Consider the following 25,670-nt stretch of genomic DNA (forward strand, 5'->3'; position numbering starts at 1 on the left):
GTCCAACTGCACACAGCACACTGCACGGGCCGATCCGCACGCTCCCATGCTACGGGTCATGACGTCCTCGCCCCCCACACAGCCCACTGTGCCTGCATCAGCCCTCCCATCTAGCAAGTCCCGTCCACTGTCGCCACAGCTCTCCTGCCTCAGCATCCCCATTTAAAATCAATATTTTAAGTGTGTGCTTAAATGGTATCAATAGCAATTAGAGAGGGGGATTTGGATTCCACCCCAGATGCAGTTAATTGTTGTAGCGTCGATACCCTGCACGGGCGCCTTTCTCTGAATTAAACCTCCATTACTGAGGGGGATGAAGGGTATCCTCTCCCCTCCTGCGACAATAAATTCAATATCGAATGCACTGGGAAAAAATGGCAGTTGTTGCAGAATCCATCCAAAAAGATTTTTTTTTTCTTCCTGGGAGTAATTAAAAGATGCTTTTCTTGACTAATGATCCCCAGTTTAGGAATGGGAAGTCAATACTGCTTCACCACCGTCAGCTTCGATTGATCACAATGCTGCTCAAGTTTGAACGGCAGTTCTCAGGGCAGCTGAGAATCACTGGAACCAATTATGAGCCGTCCGAAGCTGCCCTAATCAGGGTGCAGGGACAACAAGCAGAAGGCCAGCCAGCTGGTCAAAGGTGCCTGTTTTCCTAACTCACCCGTGGGTCTAGGTGACACCAATGCGAGGTGGTTTCAGGGGACTGGTTGTTTCTTTGGAGAAAGATCTGCTGTGTCCCACTTCCCCGTGGTCCTAAATGTGTGTGTGCGTGTGTGCGTGTGTGTGTGTGTTTGGGGGAGGAACGGCACATTTCTAATTACATTCCACTGTCAGAATGAATCTTCTGAACAAGATGGAATGGACCGAGCTTCTCGGGAAAGCAGCTGGGCCCTTTTCCAAAGAATTAGCCTGGATATATTGCACTTGGCCCTTCCTTGGCTAGGAATAAAAATTTATTAAAATATTTCTTTTTAGTATTACCTTAGGGCCACATTAAAAGACCCCTCCAGCTGTTTGTATTAACAATCATAGGTTCTGCGGAGAGACCAGAGCGGGTGGGTGGGGGTGGGGGGGGTCTTTCCTTGTCTCGGAGAGGCAGGATCCAGGCTGCCTACCCATTCTCACGTCGCAGACTGAATTCCACATGGAAATTCTAGCCCAAACTTCGGGTTTCTCATTTCTGTTCGAGGAGACCGCATAAGGCAGTGAAGATGGTGGGTGTCTGAATTATCGCTGTGCTATTAGGCTAAGTTGCTTCTTTATGTTTTTGACACTGCATTTATGGCTTTCCTAGGATCCACCAGGACCACAGCCTTCCAACTGGCTTCCCTGCCTCATCTCCATCCCTTCCAACAACGCAGACGGCTGCCTCTAGCCCTCTTGGGAACAGGCAGATCACACATGAATGCATAAACCCCAGAGTCGCTGTTGTAATACACCCCTGGCTCAAAGGTTCGCCCAGGCCTTTGCTCTCCTTTGGCCCTACCCCTCCTCATTCAACTGAAGGTCCTGCCACATGGCTGGCAACTCCCCAGTTTCTACACTTTCCCCGGGCTCGGACTTGGCCTAGGCCAGCCCACCCCACACTCCCGACCCCGCAGGCCTGGACACCCGCCCTGCATTTTAAAGTCCAGCTCAGATGCTGTTTCTCCAGTGACACTTCCCTGGAGCACACTGGTTGTGAGAACCACCCCCCCGCCACCGGGCGTGAAAATTCTCCAGAGTCCTGGCACACTCAGCTCTGGCCCTGAGAACATTCACCGATCGCTGTGAGGGATAATCACCTGTACCACTTCTTCTCTATGAGAAAGTATTTGTTGAACACAAGGAAACAGTTAATCCTCAAAGGCGTTCGTATTCTTTGGAACTGCTGTGACCCAGCATCACCATCACCCTTGCAGGGAGGGGGTGCTGCAACTCAGCACGGCCCCCTAGGACAACGAATGTGACCCATTAAGAGCTGGGACTGTGCTGCGGTCACCCCATTTGTGAGAAAGGAAGACTGACACATCTCTAAAACATAAAGATGTGATTGATGCGTGTAATGCTGGAGAGAAGAGAAAGTTATGCACTCAAGAGCTTAAATACACAAGTTAGAACAATCAAGTGCCTGTACGCATGCTACCCTCACTTAGGAATGAAAATGAAATGCATATGAAATATTTACCAGTTAAAAATAGCAACCCCTATCTTCGTTACCTAAAAGTTCTAAACGGTGGCTAATTATGACAGATGGAAAAACTTTTTTCCAATTCAGGATACTAAAAATAATACATATGCTCCTCTTACACATAAACAGTAAAATGCAGGAATAATTTTTTTCCCTAACTTATTTCAATGTTCTCTGCACTCCTACATGAAACTTGATCCAATTTCCAATCGTATTTCATTGTTGGCCTACATGTCCTCCAAGGAAACGAAACCCATGAAAAAAATCGATATTAATACACAAATTCGTCTTTTAAGAATGCTCTTCGCTGATGGTCTGCTACTTTCTACACTCGTGTTAAACAGATCAAGATAAAGCATTTAAAGGACAGTATCATTCCTTCCGTTTGCAGGAAGTCTGCCCACACGGGTACTGCGTGGTCGAGCTCACCCAGCAAATGGAGGTGATGCCAGACAGACAAGGCTCTGGGCGCCCCTTCCTCCCCTCGCCCCCTCCCCACAGGACGCCGAACAGGAAGAGCAGGTTAATAACACGCCAGCTTCATTCTCTAAAGTGAACCGAAGGTGGCACCACAAATTCATTTTTCAGCATTCATGTAACAAAATCCACCGACTGCTCGCACAGGATCATGGCTTAGTGGCAGAAACCGACTTCTTACGCCTCACATGGGGCCCGCCCACAGACCAGAGGTCTCATCACCAGCAAAACAGGCCAGAGGAATTTAAAAAAGTGCTAACGATGGGAGACCCCTTCACTCCCTTCACCTCTCCACACACCCGAGAAGCAAAAGCGGAAAGGGAGTCCCCCGGCCCCTCCCCCGCAGGGACCCGATGGGCCCACCGCGCCTCTGTGAAGCAGGCTTTCTCGGAAGACAGGCCATTTTATCACCTCTTAGGTACATTAAATATGTATGTGTACTCAAAAACGGTTTATAATAGCTGTAAATGAAAAATGAGAAAATAAATGGGCTCAAAATAAATGCGTTTTTTACACCGGGTAACAATTAACATTAATGAGGAGTCACCATACGTTACTCCGAACTCAGCTGCTTAAATGTGTTGGAAGTATATTTTACAAAATAAAATACATTGTGTTACTGTAAACTGGCTTACTGTGGGTCTGTGGGGGTGGGGAGGGAAACCAACTGAGTAGATGCTTATCAAAGATAGAAGAATCACAAAATTAAAGAATCAAAAATTCATAATTAGTGTTCACTGCACATCTTACTCCTATTAGAAATGTATTAATTAAAGTGATATATTCATAAGGTTGGAAGCTTAATACATTTCAAAGAGGGGGAGAGGAATCCCCAAGGTGTAAAAACAAACATAAAAAATTAAGGAGTCTGAATTATCCATGCCTGCTGAAAACCAATTTTAAAAACAGACGTTTCCATGCCGGGCCCCTCGCCATTCCTACAGGTCGCCAGGGCGGCTCCGGGGGAGGCTGTTGTTAAGGTGACTTCCCGTGCTGGCAGAAGGCCCCAGAGCCATACGCCTGCCCACGTCCCTACCTTGTGGAGTCCAGGGAGGGCTTCGTCCGCCCCTGGCTGCTCTCTTCCCAGACGCTGTTGGCCAGCTCGTTCCCAATGGATGACATCACCTTGATAAGCTCGATGGGCCAGTCATCGAGGTCCAGAGACCGGACTCGAGAAAGGTGGGTGCCAAGGTTCCGGTGGATCCCTGAGCATTCGATGCACATGAGGGCTCCCAAGTTCAAACTGGCCCAGTTTGGATCTGTGGGAAGAGAGACAACAGACCATCATCACTCATTCCAACTGCCCTCAGGATCTCAGGAACAAAAAAGCCAGTTACTGGACTTCACATCCGGCCGTCCCTCCCTAGACTCACAGGGTCTGCAAATGCTCTCTGGCCAGTCCTGCATGCTGATTTAGGCATCTCAAAAGGTTTGACATGTTGGGGATGGCTTTTAAAAATCTGGCTTTAGCCAAAGCTTAGGAATTTCCCACACAATAAACAGGAGCAGGCACTGGGCTGGACACAGAAATGCATGTTCTAATACCTCAATAGCAGCACCCTTGAGAGCGCAGATGCACATGGAAAAGAACCGTATGTGACCTGGCTCCAGAGTATTTCCAAAGCTACAATGTCCCTTGTAACCAGCCATCTCTGCAACTCTAGGCACATCTGAGTTTTCACTAGACATACGACTGACATGTTTGCAAATCTCAAAGACGAAGGCAGGCACGCTATGATGAAGACATGGTTTTCAGTGATCTTACGTTAAGGGCAACCGCTGGAGCGACTCCCACCATCACTGCTGGCAAGATGGAGGGCAGGGTCTACCGGTTAGGTTATGACCCAGCTGGATCGACCCTGATCTGCAGAATGAATGGCGATGCTTTAGCCTGTGATAACGCACCAAGGACAACAAATGAGTTTAGAGAACATGGCTGGAACCCCAGAGCTAGGTCATTCCCTGTGTGAAAGTGGCTGGTAGCACCGGAAGACAGAGGACTCAGGCTCAAGGCTGGCTTCGTGCCAGAGTCCACGGCTGATCTGCAAAGACAGGGTTCACCCGGACAGTCAATGGCTTTAACCACCAACAGACGCAAGGAAGGCTTAAATGATCCAGGGATAGTCAATATTTACTCCAGGTACACCTGAAGAGTCAACAAAAACCCAGGAATGGCCTTGTGCTAATTCATCAGAAATCAGCCAGCCATTTCTTTCATATCTAACACAAACTCTGGGAGGTGGGGGTGGGTACCGGGGGGGGGATAGGAGAAGAGAGGTCTGTGACTCGGGGACGTTCTGGGTGGGAAGACGAAACAAACTTCCAAATAATAACAATAAATATAAATAGAATGAAGAAATGCAGACTACACGCTGAAGGGTAGAGTCAAAGGAATAAATGCACAGACAGCGTGGGAAGGAAGAAACCAGCCACAGCAGGCACCGAAGGGCAGGTTCAATGGAGGAGGGCTGGCCTGGGCCCTGTTGGGGGGGTGGTGAACAGTCTGCGGAACACCCCCGCCACACCCCTTCAGAGCGCGACTCCTGCACTGGCCACCTCTGAGTCTGCACCTCTCAATCCCACCTGGCCTCTACCCCCACCTTCCCCTTGGAGCAGGGCAGCCAACGTCATGGGGCCGGGCAAGGTCAGGACTGTGTTTAGGCATCATTTTACTTGACCTCTGGATACTTCTTCTTACAACACTGCCTTCACGTGGCTTTTTGGTCAATACCCTCCCTGGATTTTTCTAGCACTTGTCTGGCTCCCCAACTAGATTTCCTTCCCAATTCTTCGTCCTGAACCCACCCCTTACCTCAGGGGATTCTGCAGACTCATCTTCTGATGAGCAAACTCTACCCAAGCTGTGGATCCCATTACGACCCAACTGCTCACAACTATCCACAGATACCGCCCACCTCAGGAACGAACACGGATAGACTCCTCTCTCTGAGCAGCACCCGTAATGACCACTGTACATCTGCGCTTGGAAATCTTGCAGGTACCTCCCTGTCCACATTTTGCCCTTGAACATCATCTCTTGCCAGGGACAGCTCCCTGCCAGCAAATGGCACTGATTCACCCAGTTATTCAAGCCAGGATTCTGCAAATTGACCCTGATCCTTCCATCACCCCCCAGCCCATCACCAAGTCTTGGTGTTTGCCCCTTCTTGTCCCCGCCACTCCCGCCCTGGTCCATGCCACAGTCACCACCAGGACGGAGCAGCCTCCCATCTGCGGCCTCACCTTCTAACGCCCGCAGCCTGCGTTCCGCACGGAAACGCGGTCTCCTAGGTGAATGTGACCGTGTCCTGCCCCTTCTCAAAACCCCTCCGGGGCTGCCATTTGCCCTTCGGATCTGACCCACAATCCTGACCAGCAGGATCAGAAGCGAGCCCGTCTTTGTGCGCGTGTCTCTCAGGAGCCCTTTGGTTCCCTGACCCCCCACACCGCGCCCCTCTGCGTGGCCAGTGGCTCTTCCTGCTGGCCTCAGCACGCAGCTCACTTCCTCTCAGCAGCTCCCAGCAGCTCCCGGGAGACTGTCACACACCCGTGCGTCACTTCGCAAAACCCTCCCCGTGTCGGGCAGGGCCAGGGGCACCGACCTCTTCTCGTTTGCGACACCCCAGAGCCCGCCTCAATGAGCACTTTCCGGCAAAGGAAGGCATGGCCCCACTAGAGCAGAGGACCCGTCCTCAGGGCCGGCGCGGGGGGGGGGGGGGCGGCGGGGTGAGCCCACGTGCCCACCTCCACCATCACAGAGCACCGCTGGTGAATGCCCCTGCACACTGTCCCCACTGCGCCCCCCGGACCACTCACCCGAGCTGTGGGAAGACCCCTGACTAGGTGGCAAGCCCTACCCACCACCGCAACCCTTCTCTGAGTTACCCCTCGGGCGCAGGACCCCAACGACCCTGACCCGGTTAGGAACTCGATGTACCGCCGCCCCACCCCCTCCCCCTCCAAGCTTCAGAGACCAGCCTGGTGTGGTGTCCCCTGGAGGAGGAAAGCCCACACAGGACACATTTCAGTGACTGCATGCAGCTCTCCATGGAAATCAGAAATACCGAGGAACTGGGGCTGTGGGAGGGATGCCTCGCCTCTGCCCCAACAGATGGGAACAACTTGTTGGCAGGTGTCAGCATGCACGCGTTGCCAGGGACACTGCCCGCGTCGCACATGTTGCTGCCTTCAGGATGCATTGGGGCGTTGCGGCCCTGGGCTGCCCCCCGAGGCCGACAGGTGAGTCCAGTGTGGCCTTCAAGCTCTGGATTGTCTCCGGTGTCCCCGTGTAGCTTCAGGAGCGCCGTGCCAGTGCACAGACCCCCACCGGACTGTCAGCACACGCCCTGCTGACTGTCTGCGCGCCCCTCCCACCCCCGGCAAGAGTCTTCTGCTCTGCAGGCCTCGTGTAGGACATGAAGCTACCGATGCCCATCCCCATGGGGCTGTCCTGAGGGTTAAGCATCGGGCTTCGATTCCACGGGGCAGACCAACGGTGAACAGACGAGAAAAACATGCCACGTGCCGGGTAAGCGTGTGCTCTGAGAAAGCCCAGTCAGGGAGAAGAGGGAGACGGACCCGTGTGTGTCATCTCAACCCCGTGGCGGTCGGGGGAGGCTTCTTTGAGGGGATATGTGGGCAAAGACCCAAGGATGCCTTTATAGATGGAATTGTATCACTGGTTTGTAACTTAAAAAAAATTCTTTTTTAATTTATTTGACAGAGAGAGAGAGAGACAGCGAGAGAGGGAACACAAGCAGGGGGAGCGGGAGAGGGAGAAGCAGGCTTCCCGCCGAGCAGGGAGCCCGATGCGGGGCTCGATCCCAGGACCCTGGGATCATGACCTGAGCCGCAGGCAGACGCTTAACGACCGAGCCCCCCAGGCGCCCATTTGTTTGTAATTTAAAAGTACATAGTTTGCGGTTTCTTTTTATGCCTGTGGGGAAAAAGCAAGCAGCAGAAGAGAGGGGCTGAATAGTGCTCCTGCTACAGGTTTTGCTGGGACATCGAGAGATTGGGGAAGGGAGAGGGGAGTGGGGTCCCCTCCTGTGCAGGTCTGGGGTCCACAAAGATACGTAAGAGAGAGTCCTAGACATCCAGTGGGACAGCGGAAAAGCTGCTTCCAACATTAACACGACATGGCGGGAGGAGTTCACGCCCGGGATTTCCATCCAGGGCTTCGGGCACCAGCCAGGAGGGAGGCGTCGGCTCTGCCCAGGTGAGCAGGAGGGCCTCGTGGGCGAGGGGTCTTGGAGCCGTGGAGAGGCTGCATTGCCTCTCCGGGTCTGTCCATGCAGGGCAGGCACAGTGGCGACAACCACGCCAGGGCTCCAAGCTCTTGGGCTTGGAGGATGGACTTTCCCGAACATGTCAGTTATCTTTACGGCAGGATTTCCCAGAAGCAAGATGTCCGAAGGCTGCGGCTCCTCAAGGGGTGGACGCTGAGGTTCTCCAAAATCACTACAGACGGGCACCCCCGAGCTAAGGAAGCTCAGAGCCCGTTCTGGGGTCTACCAGGTGTAGACAGGCGGCTCCCGGCAGTCTGGCACATTCTTAGGAAGAACGATGGGTGAGGGGGGGTTCCTACTGCTCCAAATCCCATGTGTCATGGAAATGCCCAAGCCCCACTCGCCCCACTCCCCCCACCCCCATGAGACACAACTGAATGGTGGGGGCGGCAGAGTTTACAAGCCAGTGGGAATCATCCAGAGAGGGGTCTGTGGCATCCGGAGCCCGAGGTTCCTCCCATGTGACCACCGGACACAGGACCACGAAGCGAAGGGCTTGGCTCTCAGGGGGACAGAAAGCCAATGGCGGGGCCCACACTTTCAAGTCCCCCTCAATCCTCCCTTAAGATCCCTTAATAATGATAAAAGGAATGGGCTCATGTAAAGACAGGTTTAAGGTGTCAGGAAAGGTGTTCCAAAGAACAAGGGAAGAAAATCTTTGGAACTACCACCCACTTCAATCACAGTCAACTTATTTTTTTATTTGTGCATATTTATGTGGAAGAAATGCACCACACACAAGACTTTCTCTTGCTTCTGTTCACTGAACAATCTACCTATGCACTTTCTATTAAAAGTAATCCTTGGTGTTGGAACACTTTATTGATTGGCTAATTCCTTCACTGCTGGTGTCAGAGCCGACCGCCACCTTTGTCTCCGACAACGCTTCGGAGGACAGGCGCGCGTGCTTTGTTCCTGCTTCCGTGCTGTCCACCACGGCCGAGAGTGGCCACTGTCCCCTAACTTGATCCTGTCTCTGCAGAGAGCACACCAAGCTATCTGGGACCCCAAAACATCATTTTCTTACTCTCAATTTCTGCTTTCTCAAACAAAACAGAACAAAACAAAACAAAAAACCCAAAAAGCCAAATAAACAAACCAGAAAACAAATTAAAAGAGAAAGTCCTTTAATCAGTAAGAAGGACAAAAGCCCGCCTAGGCTACATACCAGCCAGAGGCCCTAGGCCCGGTTCCCAGGACCCGAGGCAGAGGGCAGGATGCACTTCCCTGCATTTCGGCTTCAGCAGCAGAGTAGGGAAGCCTCGATCCTGCTGGAGCCCAAGAAAGCATCCCACACGTTTGTGGCCTGGCCCCCTCCTCCTGCTGGAACCCTCTGGAAGCATGAGCGATGACCTCCCAGCTCTGATGCTGGGGAGCCCCCGGGAAGATGCAGGCAGAACCAGGTCCCCGGGTGAAATCAGGCTTTCCCGGGCCCCACAGAAAGCGGCAACATCTTCTTGACCAGAAACCAGAGCCTCTCCTTACATTTAATGTTTGACTATTGTGTGTACTTGCACCCACTGAAATACAGGCCACTCGATATCCAATTTCCCAAGACACAGGTGCTCACTATACAATTAGATGACCCGGATGACCACAGACCCGACCGACCACTTTCAGAAATAGGTGGGATCAACGTTCTGGAATGCATCCTTATAGACTTTTTCTGCCTAAATTCCTAAAATGATTCACTAGGGTCTCCTTGACTCACTGCCTCAGTACTTGCTCATTTCCAATGCATTATAAAGTTTCTCCATCTCAATTAATATATTTTTTTACATAACTTACTTTAAAAATTTTAAACATCACTTTTTAAGGTTGCACATTATTGCACTGAGAAGACATCACCATTAATGGCTCTTCCAGTTTCGCACATTTGGGATGTTCTGATTTTTTGCTCTGTAAACAGCGTTGTGATGAACACCTTTGAAGCTACGTCTCTGGGCCCCTTTGCTCATTCCCGTGGGGTTGGTTCCTGGAGGACCCAGCTGGAGGGTAGGGCGTCCACTTGCCCGAGGCTTTTTATGTACACTGCCAAACCGATCGGGGAGGTTTTACAGATCATCATCAGTGTGGGGGCGGTGCCCTTCCCAGCATTTTCACCAAAATTGAGTATTTTGATTTAAAAAACAAAAAGCCTTTGCCAACGTGTCCTGGTGTCCTTGAGCTCTGTAATAGAGCAGCGAGGCAAGGAGCTCCGCTTGCTGTTTCTGTGACCCGGGACATATAACTCGAAATATGACTCCCCCTCAGACTCTGCATTTCCTCCTCTGTCAGTGGGGCCGTGGGGCCGACCGCAGCACCAACATTCAGTCACAAGAACTAAAACAGATAGTGCCCTGGTGGGTTCGGCACAGGCCTGACGAAGGCAAAGTGTTTAAGGAATGGGAGCTCGCGATCTCTTTCTCCTCCGGAATTGTCACACTCCGCCTCTCCCCGCTCCCTTTGTCCCTGCATATCTACTCAGGGGCCTCCCTTCCCCACAGCTCCGTGCCCCCAACCCCACACCTCGGCACTCGAGCGGCCCACCTGCTCGCAGACAGGACTCCTGACCTCCAAATGTACCTCGTACCATGAAGCCTGCGAGCCATGGAATCGTCCCTCTCACAGGGCTCCAGCTGTATGGTGGAAATCATCGTAGGCACTTCGAATGGATGCTCTGACAGCTTTAAAAATTCTTACTTTAACAACTTTTTGGTAAAAACACACACTTAATAAGTACTCTCTTGTAACTTCCTTTCATGACACATTTTGAAAGTAAAATTTAAAACTTCACACAAAGAAGATACTTTAGAGAAGTTCATCAAGACACCCGAAGAAGAGACCCTTTCTCTCCCCTGGGGGCCACAGACGCCAGCCTCGTGACCTTCCCCGATCCTGCCCTGCAGCACAGTGGCTGCTCAGAGGAGGCTCCCCCCCTGCCCTTTACTCTAACAACCTGAGTTAGTGCCTACCTCCTCCTGTGCGCCATCCCCCACGGCGGCCTCCTCCTCCCTCTACCGCCCTGGTCCAATCTACAGGAGATGGTAGGGCCAGGCCCATCTCCCCGAGCACAGCTCAGAATCCATCTCACTCCCGCTCTGAAACTCAAAGGAGTTCCCACTGTTTATAGATGAAGAGAAAGGCTCTAATGTTCTCTACTTAGCATCCTCATCTCCGCAGCCCACCCCTGGAATGAGCAACCTCACCTCCCCCCGCTGAGCATCCTCACCTCCCCCGCTGAGCATCCTCACCACCCCCGCTGAGCATCCTCACCTCCCCCGCTGAGCATCCTCACCACCCCCGCTGAGCATCCTCACCACCCCCGCTGAGCATCCTCACCTCCCCCGCTGAGCATCCTCACCTCCCCCCCGCTGAGCATCCTCACCACCCCCGCTGAGCATCCTCACCTCCCCCCCGCTGAGCATCCTCACCACCTCTCTCAGCTCCAACCAGCCTCCAACCTGAGCAGCAGGTGCATGTTCTGCTATTCCCCTGACGCCATGACTCCTTCAGCCCCTCTAAACACCAACTTCTGCACAAAGTCTGCCTGAGTTGCCGTGTGCCCTGTAACAGCCCTTCGCCACGGTGGCAGGTGCTGTGGTCTCTGGGTCCCGCCTCGCCCACTGGGCTTGGGCTCCAGGATGGCCAGGACCATATCACATGCCTGGGATTCCCAGGTGACACCGAGCGTGGGGCCAGTGACTTTCACCTGGTCTCAACTGGATCTCCCTCTCATCAAAACTTTGTGGGCTTTGATTGTTCTTTAAAGATTTTTATTGATTTATTTGAGAGACAGAAGAAGAGGGCGTGCACAAGCAGCAGGAAGGGCAGAGGGAGAGGGAGAAGCCGACCCTGCTGAGCAGGCAGCGGGATGCGGGGCTCCATCCCAGGACCCTGGGATCACGACCCGAGACGAAGGCAGGAGCTTAACCAACTGAGCCCCCCAGGCGCCCCGCGTCAAAACTTTGTTTTTTAGTGACAACAACAAAAAGATACGACTGGAAAAAGTTTACTGAATGCCCCCAGCACTGGACTAAGGGCTGGGATGTAGAGAACCGAAAGTCTTTAAGCTCAAGGATGACAACAAGGTGACTTTCTCAGAGGCAACAGAGTGTTCCGCACTGCACGGCGGGAAGCACCCAGGAACACTGGGTCACTGGAAGGCACGAAACAGTTATGATGAAGTCTATCAGTTCAATCAGAGGCTTTAGTGGACAGTGAATCTCACATTAAAAAAAAAAGAAAGACCTTTTGATGGCAAAATCCAGAACATATGATTTTGCAATGAAAAAAACCAACCCCAGAAATCTCTGGGCAGGAATTAACAATTGTGTTGTATTTTCATGAGAAAGCAAACAAGCATATGACCACTGATGAAGCAAAAGGTTAATTCCTGGGTATGGCACGGAATCTGGGCACACGCCCACCCCCCTGGTGAGACGGTTGCTCACCCAGGGGCCTGAGGCAGAAGGCAGACCTACACTTTTGTGTGCAGGGTACTGTGTTCAGATAAAATCCAAACACGAGTATTTCAACTCTTTAAAAGTCGTCACGTCACATCATAAACCTTACGTGCTGCATGACCGAAGTGGGTCCACTGCACTCTGGGTGTCACCAGACCACCCCACTTCCCGTGTCCCGCGCCCGGCCCCCTTCCCCGGCCCACACTTACTCTGGGTCTCGCAGTCCACGCAGTGGGAGTTCCCGCGGATGTTTCGTATTGACTGCAAGGCCATGGCCTCACTCTGGCTTGTCAGTCGGGACTGGGCATAAGAAGAGAAAGGCAAGAGGTAAGAACCCCGGGAGACACTGATGCATCCCCGAGTAATGTTGGGGCAAAATCAAATCATTTGTCAGCAGATACAGGATGAGGACCGTTTGAAGCAGCCACTCCTCTTCTGAGGTCTTTGGGGAAAAAGCATGACTGCCCGAGAATGCTTCGAGCCCCGTGTTAAGACCTGTCAGATGAGAGGACTCGACCTGGAGTGAGGACAGAAGTAGTTCTGGATCATTCGCGAGTGAACACAGACGAACCGCCACCTGGAGAACGGAAGTGGTTAACGTGCCCTGTTGTGTCAGCTTGCTCTGAAGATGGAAGAATGGGAAATAATCTGCTTATGAGCCACGGGTCAGGGCTTAATCGGCGCCACGAGACACAGCTCATGATTCCTCGCCAGGTAGCCACGTCCACACCACACTTCATGCCTTAGAGATGCACTTTTCACATTAAGAGTATCTCAGTTGCTACGGCAACAAAGTCACTAAGGAGGGTGGAGGGCAGGGAGGGGCATCTGTTCTTAAACTGATACTTAACCCTCTTCTCTCTACAAGTTAAAGAGATACCTAAGGGGGAAAAGAACAATGTAAGAATTTATAAGCTATGATGTGATCTTCCATACTTAAGTTTGACAGTATGATATCTATTCTTCTAGCCTGTTTTTAAAAGCACACCTGTACACACACGTGTACTTAAAAAAAAAAAAAAAAAAGCCAGCCTGTATTGCTTTGGAACCTGCACTTTTAGCCCAATGACACAGGGTCACTTCTCAATGCACCCCACGTTCTCCCACATCATCATTTTGAGTGGCTGCACACTATGCCGCTTACAAGAACTTCTTTCTGAAATTTTCTTTGATGGACATCTAGGTGGTTTCCAACTTTTCTCCACTGTCAATAGTGCTGTAAAGAACTCACTTATTGCTAAAACTTCGCCTGCATTTGTCATTACTTACTGATGACAAATTTTTGGAAGCAGAGGTGCCAGGTACAAGGGTATATACTGTTTTTAAGCTAACTTTTTTTTTAAAGTAAACTCCATGCTCAACGTGGGTCTCAAACTCATGACCCCAAGATCAAACAAAAGTTGCATGCACTACCGACCGAACCAGCCAGGCGCCCCAGGATACACACTGTTTCTAAAGGCTACCAATGCATACACCCAAACAAATTTCAGAGGACACTTTAAAACAAGCTTCATTTTTATGTCGGAATTCATAAATTGAATCATCTCATGTCAAATTGTCTGATGTGGGACGACCGATTGCTTACTACCTAATAATATAAATTATAATTTGTTTGCTTCTATTCTCTAATTAGCATAATGCATTATGAAGATTTTATTCCCTCTGGTTGGATAGCCCAGGATTCAGTGTATTTAACAATTTATGTTGGCATCTGGAGTATGTGGTGTATGTGTGCACAGAGGGATGTGTCTGTCTGTCTGTTTACCTGACTTTCACAGCAGATGTACATATATGTATGCCCCTGCCTGAATTATTCACAGGCAGCCAAAATTTCTTAGAGCTCATTCTTAACTGAGTCTGTATTTTCCCTTCAGTTATTCCTTGGATGGGACTTCCATACCGTGCACTCTGACACCTATTCAGCAAACACCCAAGATGAATAGGTGTGAGTCTGTCCTCCCTGGTGCTCGTGAGTCTCCGAGGGAGAGCAAGCCCCGAGCACACGTGGCTAGCGAAAAGGGACAGCATTGTAGGCCAATGCTTGCGTCAGGCCCAGAAATGATGCTGAGTCCGGCAAAGGCGTGAAATGGAAACAAGAGACAGGAGATTTAGATCTTCCTGAATCCCAAGGATATGGCATGGATTCAGGTGTGATGTGAAATACTGTGATTGTGTACAAAATCTGGAGGATGTGTCTGTCTGTTCGGCCACATGCTCTCCCCACTCCTGTTCTGAAACTAGATTCCCATGCTTTGTGTGTGATATATGTGGTCAATCCCCGTCCATGAGGAGATCCAGAAGCTTCCTTGCATTCGCTTCAGGAGCCCTGTCTGTGGACGTGAGTCAGTAAAGCCAAGGTTCTCAGAACGGAGAGGCACTGACTCTCCCTACCTTGGTATAAAACACCTTTAGAGAAGAGAAGCAAATTACATTATAATAGTAACGGCTGTGGTCTGGTTTACCCTGGTTAAAGAGGGTAATAAAGTAAGACACTCCATCTTTCTGAAAGATAGACTCCCTTCTTAATGCCAAAGCTAAGCATGAATTATTGGCAGAGGTTTCTCCAAATGGTCACAAATGAGGGCACAGGCCGGTGGGCAACGCTCTTTCTCTCCTTTTGTAGTTGATCATAGCTTGAAAAATCGACCTGCTCTGAGACTTTACAATGTCCCAGAGAAGGGGTTGAGGACATCCGAGCTACTAAGTAATGAAGGAGAAAAAAGCCATATTGAAAAGCCATATTGGGAATATCACTGGCGGTGGTCTAGAGAATGTGGTTTATGGTTTGTTTTGTTTTTCTGGCTGAACAACTGCAAAGAGTCACCTCCGATTGCTGAATAAAACACCGAGCAGGCTTTATCCGCAGAGTTTAGAGAATGGACACGGTCTCCCCAAATGCCCTGCACGCTCATCTTTGAGCCTCTGCTTTTCCTTTACATCCGTAACAAGACTCAGTGTTGTAACTTGACATGGGTTTGAATTTTGTGCATATGTGAGAAGAGAACAGTGCATCTTTTAAGTCTCCCTCTCCTCTCCTGAGTGTATTCTGCGTAAAACAAAGTAAATGTCAACGCATACACCACAAGAGTCTAAAAGATCCCATCATCCACCATAAAAAGGTCAATGCTTTCTATTTGGGATTAGTTGAGAGTCAAGATTTAAAACGGGATGTTCTGCCATAGGAACATGGTTAGGCTAGGATACTCACACTTGATACATATCGACACAAAGTGTTTTTTATTCTTTTCAATTATTTAGCTTTTCGCTCAGGAAGAATAACTGGGTCTTGTCAATCACACACATCATATGATGCTTCCCCTCCCTTGGGCATTCCTCTGGGCCTCCACTTCCCTTTAACGATCAGTGGCTCTTGATTTCGGGGGGCAGCCTGCTAAGGGTCTTACCTTATTCTTGCTGCTCTCACATGACTGTAAGCTGGCTAGGATCTGGCTCTCGATGGCTTGGACCCACGCATCTCGCTCTTCATATGTGGTGGCTTCAAAGTGCCACGTCTGGCCAGTGAGGGACACAATGATAAACTCAAAGTTTTCTTCTTGTTCTGAAACACAGAGTGGTGAGGATGAAGAGTTTAGCTTTCATGAGACCGCAGCCCCTCTGCCCGTCCTCGGTCATAAAAGTGCCTTTGGGTTCAATCGCGCCTGCATGGGGCTGGCGGCACACACAGGACCGGCCGACTACACAGCGGAGATCTGAATCTGCAGACCTCCAAACACGCAAGATTTGGTGCCTAAAGCCAGCATGGTTTAGCTGGGTTTCAATCAATGCTCGGGGGATGAGGAAAAATGAAAATCAGTGTGTGATGTCCGTGTCTCTGTGTTGGGCACAGAGGAAGCCACTCAGGAAAATAACACTGTCACTCACCGCACCATGGAGATATCTGTGGGGGTAAAAATTCAGTTAATAGCACTAATCTCAGAGTAGTCTTGATTTCTTTCAGGCACCTGCATGTAGATCCATAGATACACCAACGGCAAACAGGGATGCCTGGGGGTTTCTGTTCTTTAACGGCAGAAGACCCGTTCCAGTGACGAAGGCTTTTGTCTTTCATTCCATCGTCTTCCACCTGGAGAGTGAGTGGGACTCCAGGTGATCTGAGGCGACATCACGGCTGCCATGGGGTGACCGTCTGCACAGGGAAGAGTGGGACCTGCAATCAAATCCTGCTGTACCACTTGCCACTGTGGGGTCGCTGGATGGGCTCTTGACTCCTCCGAGGCTCACTGCCTTACCCTTAACATGGGGGAAAGGCCGCCTACTCCACAGTGTTATCCACTGGCTCAGTGATGTGTGCCACTCAGGCTGACACGGCCTGGGCCACAGGAGACCCTCTGCTCTCGTCTAGCCCCACTCCTGCCACGGAGATGAAAGGGATAGGGGCGCCATATATAAACAGCACGACCAATTACCAATAACCGCTGAGAGATCTCGAGCTGGACTTTTAGGCACATCCCATTTGAGCCGTAGTTTCCAGTCACTGGGCCATGAAGCAGCTGCATTACGATCGCCCCGTGAGCAGCTATGAACCACCTATGACCTGCCGAGTGGACCACTGCCTAGGTGACCACCACTCTGTCACCTGCATGCGGTCACATCTACTGCACCAAGCCCCGATCTTCCACACTCTCAGTTCCCGAGCACCCCTCCCAGCCCCTGACCTTCGCCCAGCTCCCTGCTGCCCAGGTCAGCCCCGCCCTTCTCGAGGCTGCTCGCCCGGAGCCCTGCCTCCCCGGAGCCCCTCAGCCCCGGGACAAGGAGGCTGTTCCGCGCGTCATGTCCTTCCCTGCTTCCCTCTGTCTCAGGAGAGGAGCAGCCTCGGCCACTGTGGCTGACGGACCCCTCCCACCTGATCCCAGGAACGGGAAGGTTCTTAATGCACAGCCAGCTCTGGGAACCACTTCCCTAAATGAGCACCAACTGCCTTAGAAACAGGGCCATGCTACCTTTACGTAAAATCTTTACACATTCTGATGATAATGGTATTGTGCTTCACGTAAAATCACTATTTTAGAACTTAGTCCCCTGGGGAGCTGTGAACAGTACCCGAAGGAGGGAAGGTGGGTATGTCCACTGGCCAAACCACTGCTGAAGGCCTTCTGTTAATGCACCCGGTCTCAGGGAATGTGAATGACGTTGTCTGACAAGAGGGTCCAGCGCTTCCACCGGCTTCTCAAAGGTCTATGACAATCCTGCAGTTGTTAAAAGCTCCTGTGATGTAGGCATACTGTAGGGCGCAGCTGCCGAGTGCAGGTCAGGCATGGCCCTGGCTGAACCCCAAAAGGGGCCAAGCTGGGCTTCATGTGGAGAAGACCCGGCAGAGCTCGGGGAAGGAGCTGAAAGAGATGCCCCAGGAAGAGCAAGGGCAGGGTCCCTGGAAGGCATCGAGAGACCCGGGAGCCTCAGCAAGGCGGGGGCGGGGGGTGTCTCCTGCTTGCTTGCAGGGTATGTATGTGAGCATTCCACGCTCCCTGATTCTCTTTGGCTCGAGTTCTGGAGAGATGGTGATAAGAGTTCAGACGTGAGAGGGTATCGGAAATTCTACCCCAATCTATTGTGCTCTTGAGCTGGAGAACAAATGACCCATGTGTTTACACGAAGCAGAGTAGTGCACCTGCTGTGGAAAGGGGCGGGGGGGGGAAGGCCAGGGGTGTCTGCCCCCCCCATCCCGGGATGCCCTTGGACACCCACGGCCTAGCTGGCCTCTTCATCTTAAAAACTGAGGGGGTGCCTGGGTGGCTCAGTTGGCTGAGTGTCCGACTCTTGATTTGGGCGGGGGTCATGATCTCAGGGTCCTGGGATGGAGCCCCACATCGGATTCCTGGCTCAGTGTGGAGTCTGCTTGGGATTCTCTCTCTGCCTCTCCCTCTCTCTAAATGAATAAATAAAATCTTTAAAAAAAGACCCTTAAAACCTCGCTGTGACTTTCAAATAGGTTTCCCAATGACTGACCCACAATTACACCTTGCAATTATTGGCTGAGACACTACATCTGTGGATTTTTAAAGGTCTAGCTTCTCGATCCATGGGGTTTAATGTCCTAACACTATAAATTACAAATCTCTTCTACACTGAATTTTGTCAGACAGTACCCTGAATTCACGTATTTTATGCAAAACCACCCCAGTGAACCGGCAGGCGAGATAAGAAAGAACAACATAAGTCACAGTCAGGCCATCGGGAAAACTTGCTAATTCATGGGTGCAATGTGACAACTGTTGATTACATCTACCAAACAGGCTCACACTTGTCTTAATCTGTGAAATTCCAAATGCACAACAAAAGCTCCTTCTGATCAAGAATTTTTGAACCTCTCAGTGGAAAAAAAAAAATTTACAACCATTAGCTTCCCAGTTAAATTTCTGCACAACTGGTCTGCCACAAAGCTTCCCAGCCAGAATCACGAACTACATGCCCTGGAACTAAGGGAAAGAACTGAGCTTGCCTTCCACTGATGCTGGCTCAGGCACGCGGCTACCGGGCCCCAAGCAGGGGGCAAGGGTTCCAGCACTCGGGAGACATCGTCTGGGGGGGGGACCGGCACACACATACCCTCAGATGATTCGGCACAAAGCAGTGAGAATACCGATGGGGGTCTGTGGCCCAGGGGCACTGATATTTTTTGGTTCATTCCAATGCGGTAGCTGTTACAGAGCATTCTCCACGGAAACACTTGCAAGAGCTCCTGCAAAGACCAGACTTTCAAATTCAACTGCGAGAGCAGAGTTTGGCTTCGTCCTATTAATTATGTAAACAGGACTTACCTAGGTATGCAAAATCGACTCATGGGAGTAAATACAGTTAACTGTTGACAGGAATGTCAGACTTCATTTCTTGCAAATCTCCAAATGGGACTCTGCCTACAGCATCTCCGCTGTGGCTTCTCCATCACTTTCAAAGTCAATGCCACCACTTGTCTTCTCCCTCTACTTAGACTGGACGCAAGTTTCCTTTTCTAGCATCTTCTATGCCACCCAACATTCCTGTCTGTACTTGCAGAAGAGTCTCTCCCCGTGGGCGCTATCTGCAGATGCAACAGCCAACTCTGAGACGCCACACCCTCGGGAAGTGAACCCCCCCTAGTGCGTCCTCTTCAGAGGGAGCCTGGAGGAAATTCAGCTTCCCAGAGATGACCCGTAGGCCCTTCCTACTCTGAGACGCTATGGGAGGGAAGCAAAACAGTTCTCAACGTTTTGTAACTGAGAGCTTTGAGCAGCTGCCCGGCATCGGGGTGAAGGGTCCCAAGGCTGGCTGCAGGCTCTTGGAGAACGAGTGCTTCACTCAGCTAGCAGTATTTGCCCTAGGGGAACCTGGGGTGCACTCGGCACGCCTGCCATCACTTTGCCATGCTCAGCCAGAGTTTTCTTTCTAGCTTGTACATCACAGCTGCTTCTCCTCCTCCCTGGCCCTCCTTCGCCGACCACTGGTGAATATATACCCCTGGTTTAGGTCACGGCCTCCCCACCCCCTCACCGCTTCTGAGGGTTCATTTCCTTCCAAAGCGTAGACAGTCACTTCTGATATATGTGGACAATTCTCAGATCTGTAGCTCTGAGCCCCCCAGATCCAATCATCTGGGGGATTTAAAAAATGCCCACAGATATTCTTTAAATATTTTGTCCTCGCATCAAATTAATATGCATGAGATAGATCTGCTATAAACTCCAAATGCTCCTCTTTGGTTCTCACTATTTCTCTTAATGGTTACAATGCTATTTCTAGTCATAAACCTTCAAAATCACCCAGATCAACCCTCAGTTGACTGTTTCCCTGGCTCTGGCTCAGCCGGCAGGGTCCCTCAGAGTTTTCCGTGTAACAACTGTGTGCCACGCTCCTCCTAGGGGAGCACCGGCCTGGGTGTGGCTTCCATGGCCTCTTCCAACCATACCGGCCCGCAATATGGTGGACAGACGTGTGCAGGGCTTCTCCACAACACGTACTTGTCATCGCACCGATGGCCTAATCTCCCAGCCCCTAGTCTACCCTTTCTCCCCCTTCCCTGAGTCCCCAAGGATTAAGACGCCAGAACAGTGAGCACTGAGTGCTAAATGCCTACAAGTGAACGCCACCCTAAGGGGAAAACACCTTTGGTGGCACGATAAATAAGGTCATAATAAGGTGGGAGAGAGAAACTTGAGAGACCACCCAGCAATCAGGACGGGAAGGGGATACGGGCCCCAGATTTGCAGAGCCTCCTTGGCTCCTGGCATCTCCTCCCAAGGAAAGCTTTCCACAAAGATCAACCACGAGTGAACTCAAAACCAAGACACTAAACACACAGAAAACAGCACAGTAGATTTAGATCCAAAAGATTATGGATACAGAATTTAAAGTAACTATGCGTGAAATGTACAAAGAAACACAAAAAATGGAATCCTAAATTTTCAAGCAAAAGGAGACCATGAAAATTGATCAGGCAGATCAGAAAAAAGGGTAGCTCTTTTGGAAATTCAAATGATAGCAGTTAACAAAACAAGTCCCCCCCCCCCCCGCCCTCCCCCACCAGGGTGAAGGAGGAGCTGTGAGGGGATGGGGTAGGGGAGTGAAGAGCCAGAGGAAGGAGTAAGGACACTGTGGAACAGAAATGACGGGGTATGTGGAAGGTGTGACGCGTGCCTGACTGCCGGGCAAATGGTGGAGCCTCACAGGACTGTGAATGAGTGATACAGGGCTCTAGACATGGGAAACAGCATCTACCAGGACGGATCACAGCCACGAAAACCCACACCAGAAGCTTACAAAACTGTGGAAAACCAAAGACAAGAAAAGGCCCTTAATAACACAAAGCAAGAAAAGGCACATTGCTCTTAAAAAAAATGGCAGCCATATGGATGACAGATATCTCAAGAGCAACAATCGAAACTGCAAGACAGAGGGTGATTATCCTTGAGTCTTGGGAGAAAATAAAGTCAATCTAGACGTGGAACCCAGGAAAACCTTCTTTGAAGAAAGAGTGGAATATATTTTATGTAGAAAAAAAAATGGAAAGAGTCTATTACCAATAGACCCTTGCTAAAGGAGTTACTAACAAATATGCTTCAAAAGCGTCCAGAAAACAAGGTCAGAGCTAGGGAAGGATTGGTGAACAGGTGAACAGAGAGAGATGCAGATGCATCTAAGCAAAAATTATGTCAAATACTACTTCTGAGAATAAAGTCTCATTTGAAAGTACCAGAGACAGGCTGGTGGGGTGAGAACATTGGAACCAACGTGTTCTCGGGTGGCATACTCCTCTGCAAGGGGGTGAAGGATGAACATTAGGCACACATGATAGAGTATGAGGGTCAATCTCTACAAGAAAAGAAGTAGAAGGTGCACCTTCCAAATCAGAAGGGGGAAACAACTAAATAAGAAAAATAAATACTGTATGGTGACTAACATAATAAAAAATTTTTTAAAAAATAAAACAAAAATAAAAAAAAGAAAAAGAAATATGACTGAAATCTTTTATCAAACTAGGAATAGAAGGGAACCCCCTTACATTGGACAAAGAGTACCTACTGAACCCCATAGCATCACTACTCTTAACGACGAACTGTTAGAAGCAACCACTTCATATCCGTTAAAGGGTGCTCAAGGCAAAGATGCTCACTATAACAACCTTTGTTCAACACTGCTGGCCAATGCAATAAGATGAAACAGAGAAATAGACGATCTAAACTCTGGAAAGAAAGAATTTCATGGATTGCAGGACTGTTTACATAGGAAACCACAAGTAATTTAGATTTATGAGAAATAAGAACAACAGTTAGTAAATGGACAGTATATAAGACCAATATAAAGAAATGTTAGTTGCATTTCTGTACACTAGAATAAAACAAATCATATATAAATATATCTGTTTACAAATATATTTCTTTCCACCTGTGAGATAGGGAAGGATACAAAGAACCATGAATAAGCCCAGTTAACTTCATTGTTAAAGTAACAATATAAAGAATCACTGCAATCTGTAGTCACTCATCACAAGTGTTAAAGAGCAGACCCTACCCTGCGTTTCGAGGTGATGGATGAACCAGAGTGTGCAAGCGTCCACACAGGGCTTCAGGCCTCTCTCCTGGAAGCTGAGACCCTGGCCGGGGGTGCTCATTGAAATGAAACACCAATAAGGCTCAGCAAAGCAAAGAGGAAATGGATGCAAGACATCCTGTGACCCAGCCTGGTGGACACGGGCTCTCGAGCAGAGGTGTGGGACTGGCAAGGTAAGGCCGCGGCGTAGCCCCAACAACCCTGGAAAGCACAAGTTAAGTTTCACGACCCAAGGAAGAACCAACGGTGCCAACACTCAAAACTCCAATTCATCGGAGATACTGTGCTTTGTCCACGGCAAGGCCGGTGGGGTGACTGCCAACCTGGGAAGGCACACAGTTACAGAAATAATGAAGCCACAAATGAGAACGAAGTGCGGTGTCACAGTAAGCGTGGTCATGCGACATCTGTGGGCGTGCTGTTTCTAAGGTGTCTGGAAGCACGGACAGAGGTCCCGGCAGTCACAGGGCAGGTGGGAGCCCCAGGGCTGGTCCCCGACGCGACTCACTCCGAGCCATAGCTCGATATGCAGTCAAACACTGACAAAGACTTCTTTGGGCAAGTTTTCTCTTTTAGCTCAACCGCTGGGCCTAGATGTGGCAGAAGATGGGCCCTCTAGTCTTGCCCACACAGGCTCCAGAATGGCCTCCAAATGGAGATGATGGTGCCTTTGGCGCTGGGCTGGCGTCTGCCAGGTGGGCCACGCTGATGGGGCTCGTTGCTGGACAGTGAGCATAAACCTCTGGGCTATGTGGAGAAGGGGGGTCTGGCTCACGTGGAGAAGGCAGACAGGACTCCTGTGCTGTCCCAGAAAAGAGGCACCTCCACTGGGGGTGCCACTCTGAGCCTTCTTTTGGATTTGGGGCCCCAGTCGTCTTTATAAGGAGCTGGGCAGTTGGGATGCCTCGCTCCCCGAATCAGGGGTTGAGACCCGTGCACGGGGTCTACTTGTGGTCTTCACAGGGGGTCCAGCTGATGCTTACAGCCTCACGTGCTTCCCCAGATAATACTGTCTTTACGTGGCTTTATTTTTTTTTGGGGGGGGGTAATACTTTAACACTCAGAGACACAGAATTTCAGAACTGAATTATATCTGCCATATGACTTTTCGCTGCCTCCCAAGATTAAAACAAAGTAAGAACAAGGATTACAGAGCAACTGCATTTTTAGCCATGTTCCGTATAATTTCCATGAAGGAAATTTGTTTCTGTGCAATGAATCTACTGTATGGAATAATAAATATAAAATGCAGTGCTGTCAGGCTCTGATTCTGTGTCAGGAAAAATACTAAAGACCCTACTGGCATCATCTCATTACCTTTAATTATTTTTCTCTCTTTAAAGTGGCCAGAAGTGCTCTTTATTTCTTGAAAACAAACATTTAAAGGAAAGGAACTCTCTCGGGGGGGTGTCCAGTGGGAGCTGGAAGGGTCTCCCCTCTTCCCAGCACCCCTTCTGCTACTTTTCCTTGCTACCTGTGTCAGACGAGCAAGGTGGGGGTCTTTTAAAAGGAGTTTCCCAGAAACCTCTACCCAGTTTGTCACTAGGGTCCATTCTTTTAAGCTGGTCACGTCTGGAGAATGCCAGGGGATGGGAAACGACATGCGTCTGCCCTGCTGTTGTCACAGCTCCTGTGACAGGATGCCCTGGATGTGGCAGTCACAGGCCAGGGACGGTCCAGCTGCCATCTTCAGTGATGGGTCAGTGCCGGAAGGACAGTCCCACATATACCAGGACCATCGGAGCATGTGACAGTCCTGGCTGTTGTGCTCTGTTCTAGTGGGCTGGGGGGGGGGGCACGTGTGTCAAGTTTCCTTCTCTAGGTTTTCATACCCGGGCAGGGGCCACAGAGCTCCTTCCTCTCTTACCAGGGACCTGTCTAGATGTGTCCCACAGGTGCAGGCACCTTTGCCCCCACCACGCCGAGGAAAACTGGGGATGGAGGCCCCTGCCCGTGGGAGGTGAGAAGGCTGCCGACCACCAGCCAGAGTAGGAAGGGACGTGCCCGATGCCCTCCAGGTTCCCGGGTGCAGGGGTTCCTCTAGCCAGCTGTAGCCACCGGTTTCCTAATCCAGTCCTGACTCATCCTGGGGACAAAAGACCTCACTCTGGTGGGAGACACCAACCCGCTAACTGGCCATCCTACTAGGGTCAACACCTAGTAAATCTCTAGACTTAATCCTTGCTTGGAGCAGTGACCCTTTACACCCATTAAATAAATAGCTTTCTAGATTTCTGGACCCAAATATTTCCCCTTCTTCTGTATGGACGAACACGAATACGTTCCTCCTCATGGCCTGAAATGAATTTGGATCCAACGATACAGCCTTATTCAAATCACCAATGGACCAGCAGGATTCCGTCTCATAATGAAGGGGAACGGTGATATTTTAGTTATAGGCAACTAGATAAAGAATGACAAAAACAATAATTGGCAGTGGGAGGCCAATCAGTCAGAAACAGACCGAACATTACTCTTCACTGCCTCACTTAAAATGTGAAGAGCCGGCGCGTGGACCCCATGAACGTACACTTGCTCTTTTCCTTTTAAGTGGCTTCCTTTCACTAATACAAACCGACTCTGCGACAATTACAGGGGCTTATTTTTAATTCATCCTGTAGAAATAGAACTCAAGTTGTCAGAAGGCCTGCTGGCACGGACATCACGAGCGGGCTCCGTCGTTTCGGACGCACACGTCACCAGCAGCCTTCGGTTCGCGGGCCCTGGGCTGGGAAATCAGAGGTGCCGTGCACCCTCAGCTCGGGATGAAGAACTGCGTTGTCGCACGGCGTGACATTCCAGGGCTGAGCTGTGAATAAAGTTTTGTGATTGGGCTCGCAGGGATTTGAACAGTTTTCCGTGTTTAACAGTTAGCTGCGGAGAGGTCCACTATAATAGTATTTTAGCGCCATGAACCTGTCGAAATCAACCTGCCCAATTATTCCAAACGACATTAATAACAACGGATATTACACTAATTGCGTCCAGTTTCTATGCAGACGAGGCCCCACGGGGCTAATTTTGCCTCCTCAGGGGCAAGCAACTCAGCCATCAGACTGATTTCACGAGGAATCCCTCCTCATTACACAAGTCTGGGCTGTCAAACTTTTTTTTTTTTAAAGGTTAATGGGCCAATCAGTCATCAATTATTTTTGCGGGGTCTTAGCAGACAAAGGGTTAACGGACTCAAAGCAGCTGCAACAGTTCTACATTTGGAAGCTGTTTGCAACAGGAGATGGC

General features: G+C 50.2%; 1 protein-coding gene across 5 annotated transcripts in view; it reads right to left on the bottom strand.

Moving 5' to 3' along the window:
• The window catches only part of AGAP1 (ArfGAP with GTPase domain, ankyrin repeat and PH domain 1), a 520,576-nt gene that overhangs the window by 55,041 nt on the left and 439,865 nt on the right, over nucleotides 1-25,670 (bottom strand). For all 5 annotated transcript variants that reach the window (XM_028105330.2, XM_028105329.2, XM_088021480.1 and 2 more), the window contains 3 exons: nucleotides 15,791-15,945; nucleotides 12,596-12,686; nucleotides 3,690-3,912 (listed from right to left, as the gene is read on the bottom strand). In XM_028105330.2, coding sequence (XP_027961131.1) covers nucleotides 3,690-3,912; nucleotides 12,596-12,686; nucleotides 15,791-15,945 — 469 coding nt within the window. The remainder of the gene's footprint in view (nucleotides 1-3,689; nucleotides 3,913-12,595; nucleotides 12,687-15,790; nucleotides 15,946-25,670) is intronic.

Source organism: Eumetopias jubatus, unplaced genomic scaffold (genome assembly GCF_037043125.1).
Source record: "Eumetopias jubatus isolate StellerSeaLion01/CBP00866 unplaced genomic scaffold, mEumJub1_p1.0 scaffold_3, whole genome shotgun sequence".
Taxonomy (NCBI): Eukaryota; Metazoa; Chordata; class Mammalia; order Carnivora; family Otariidae; genus Eumetopias; species Eumetopias jubatus.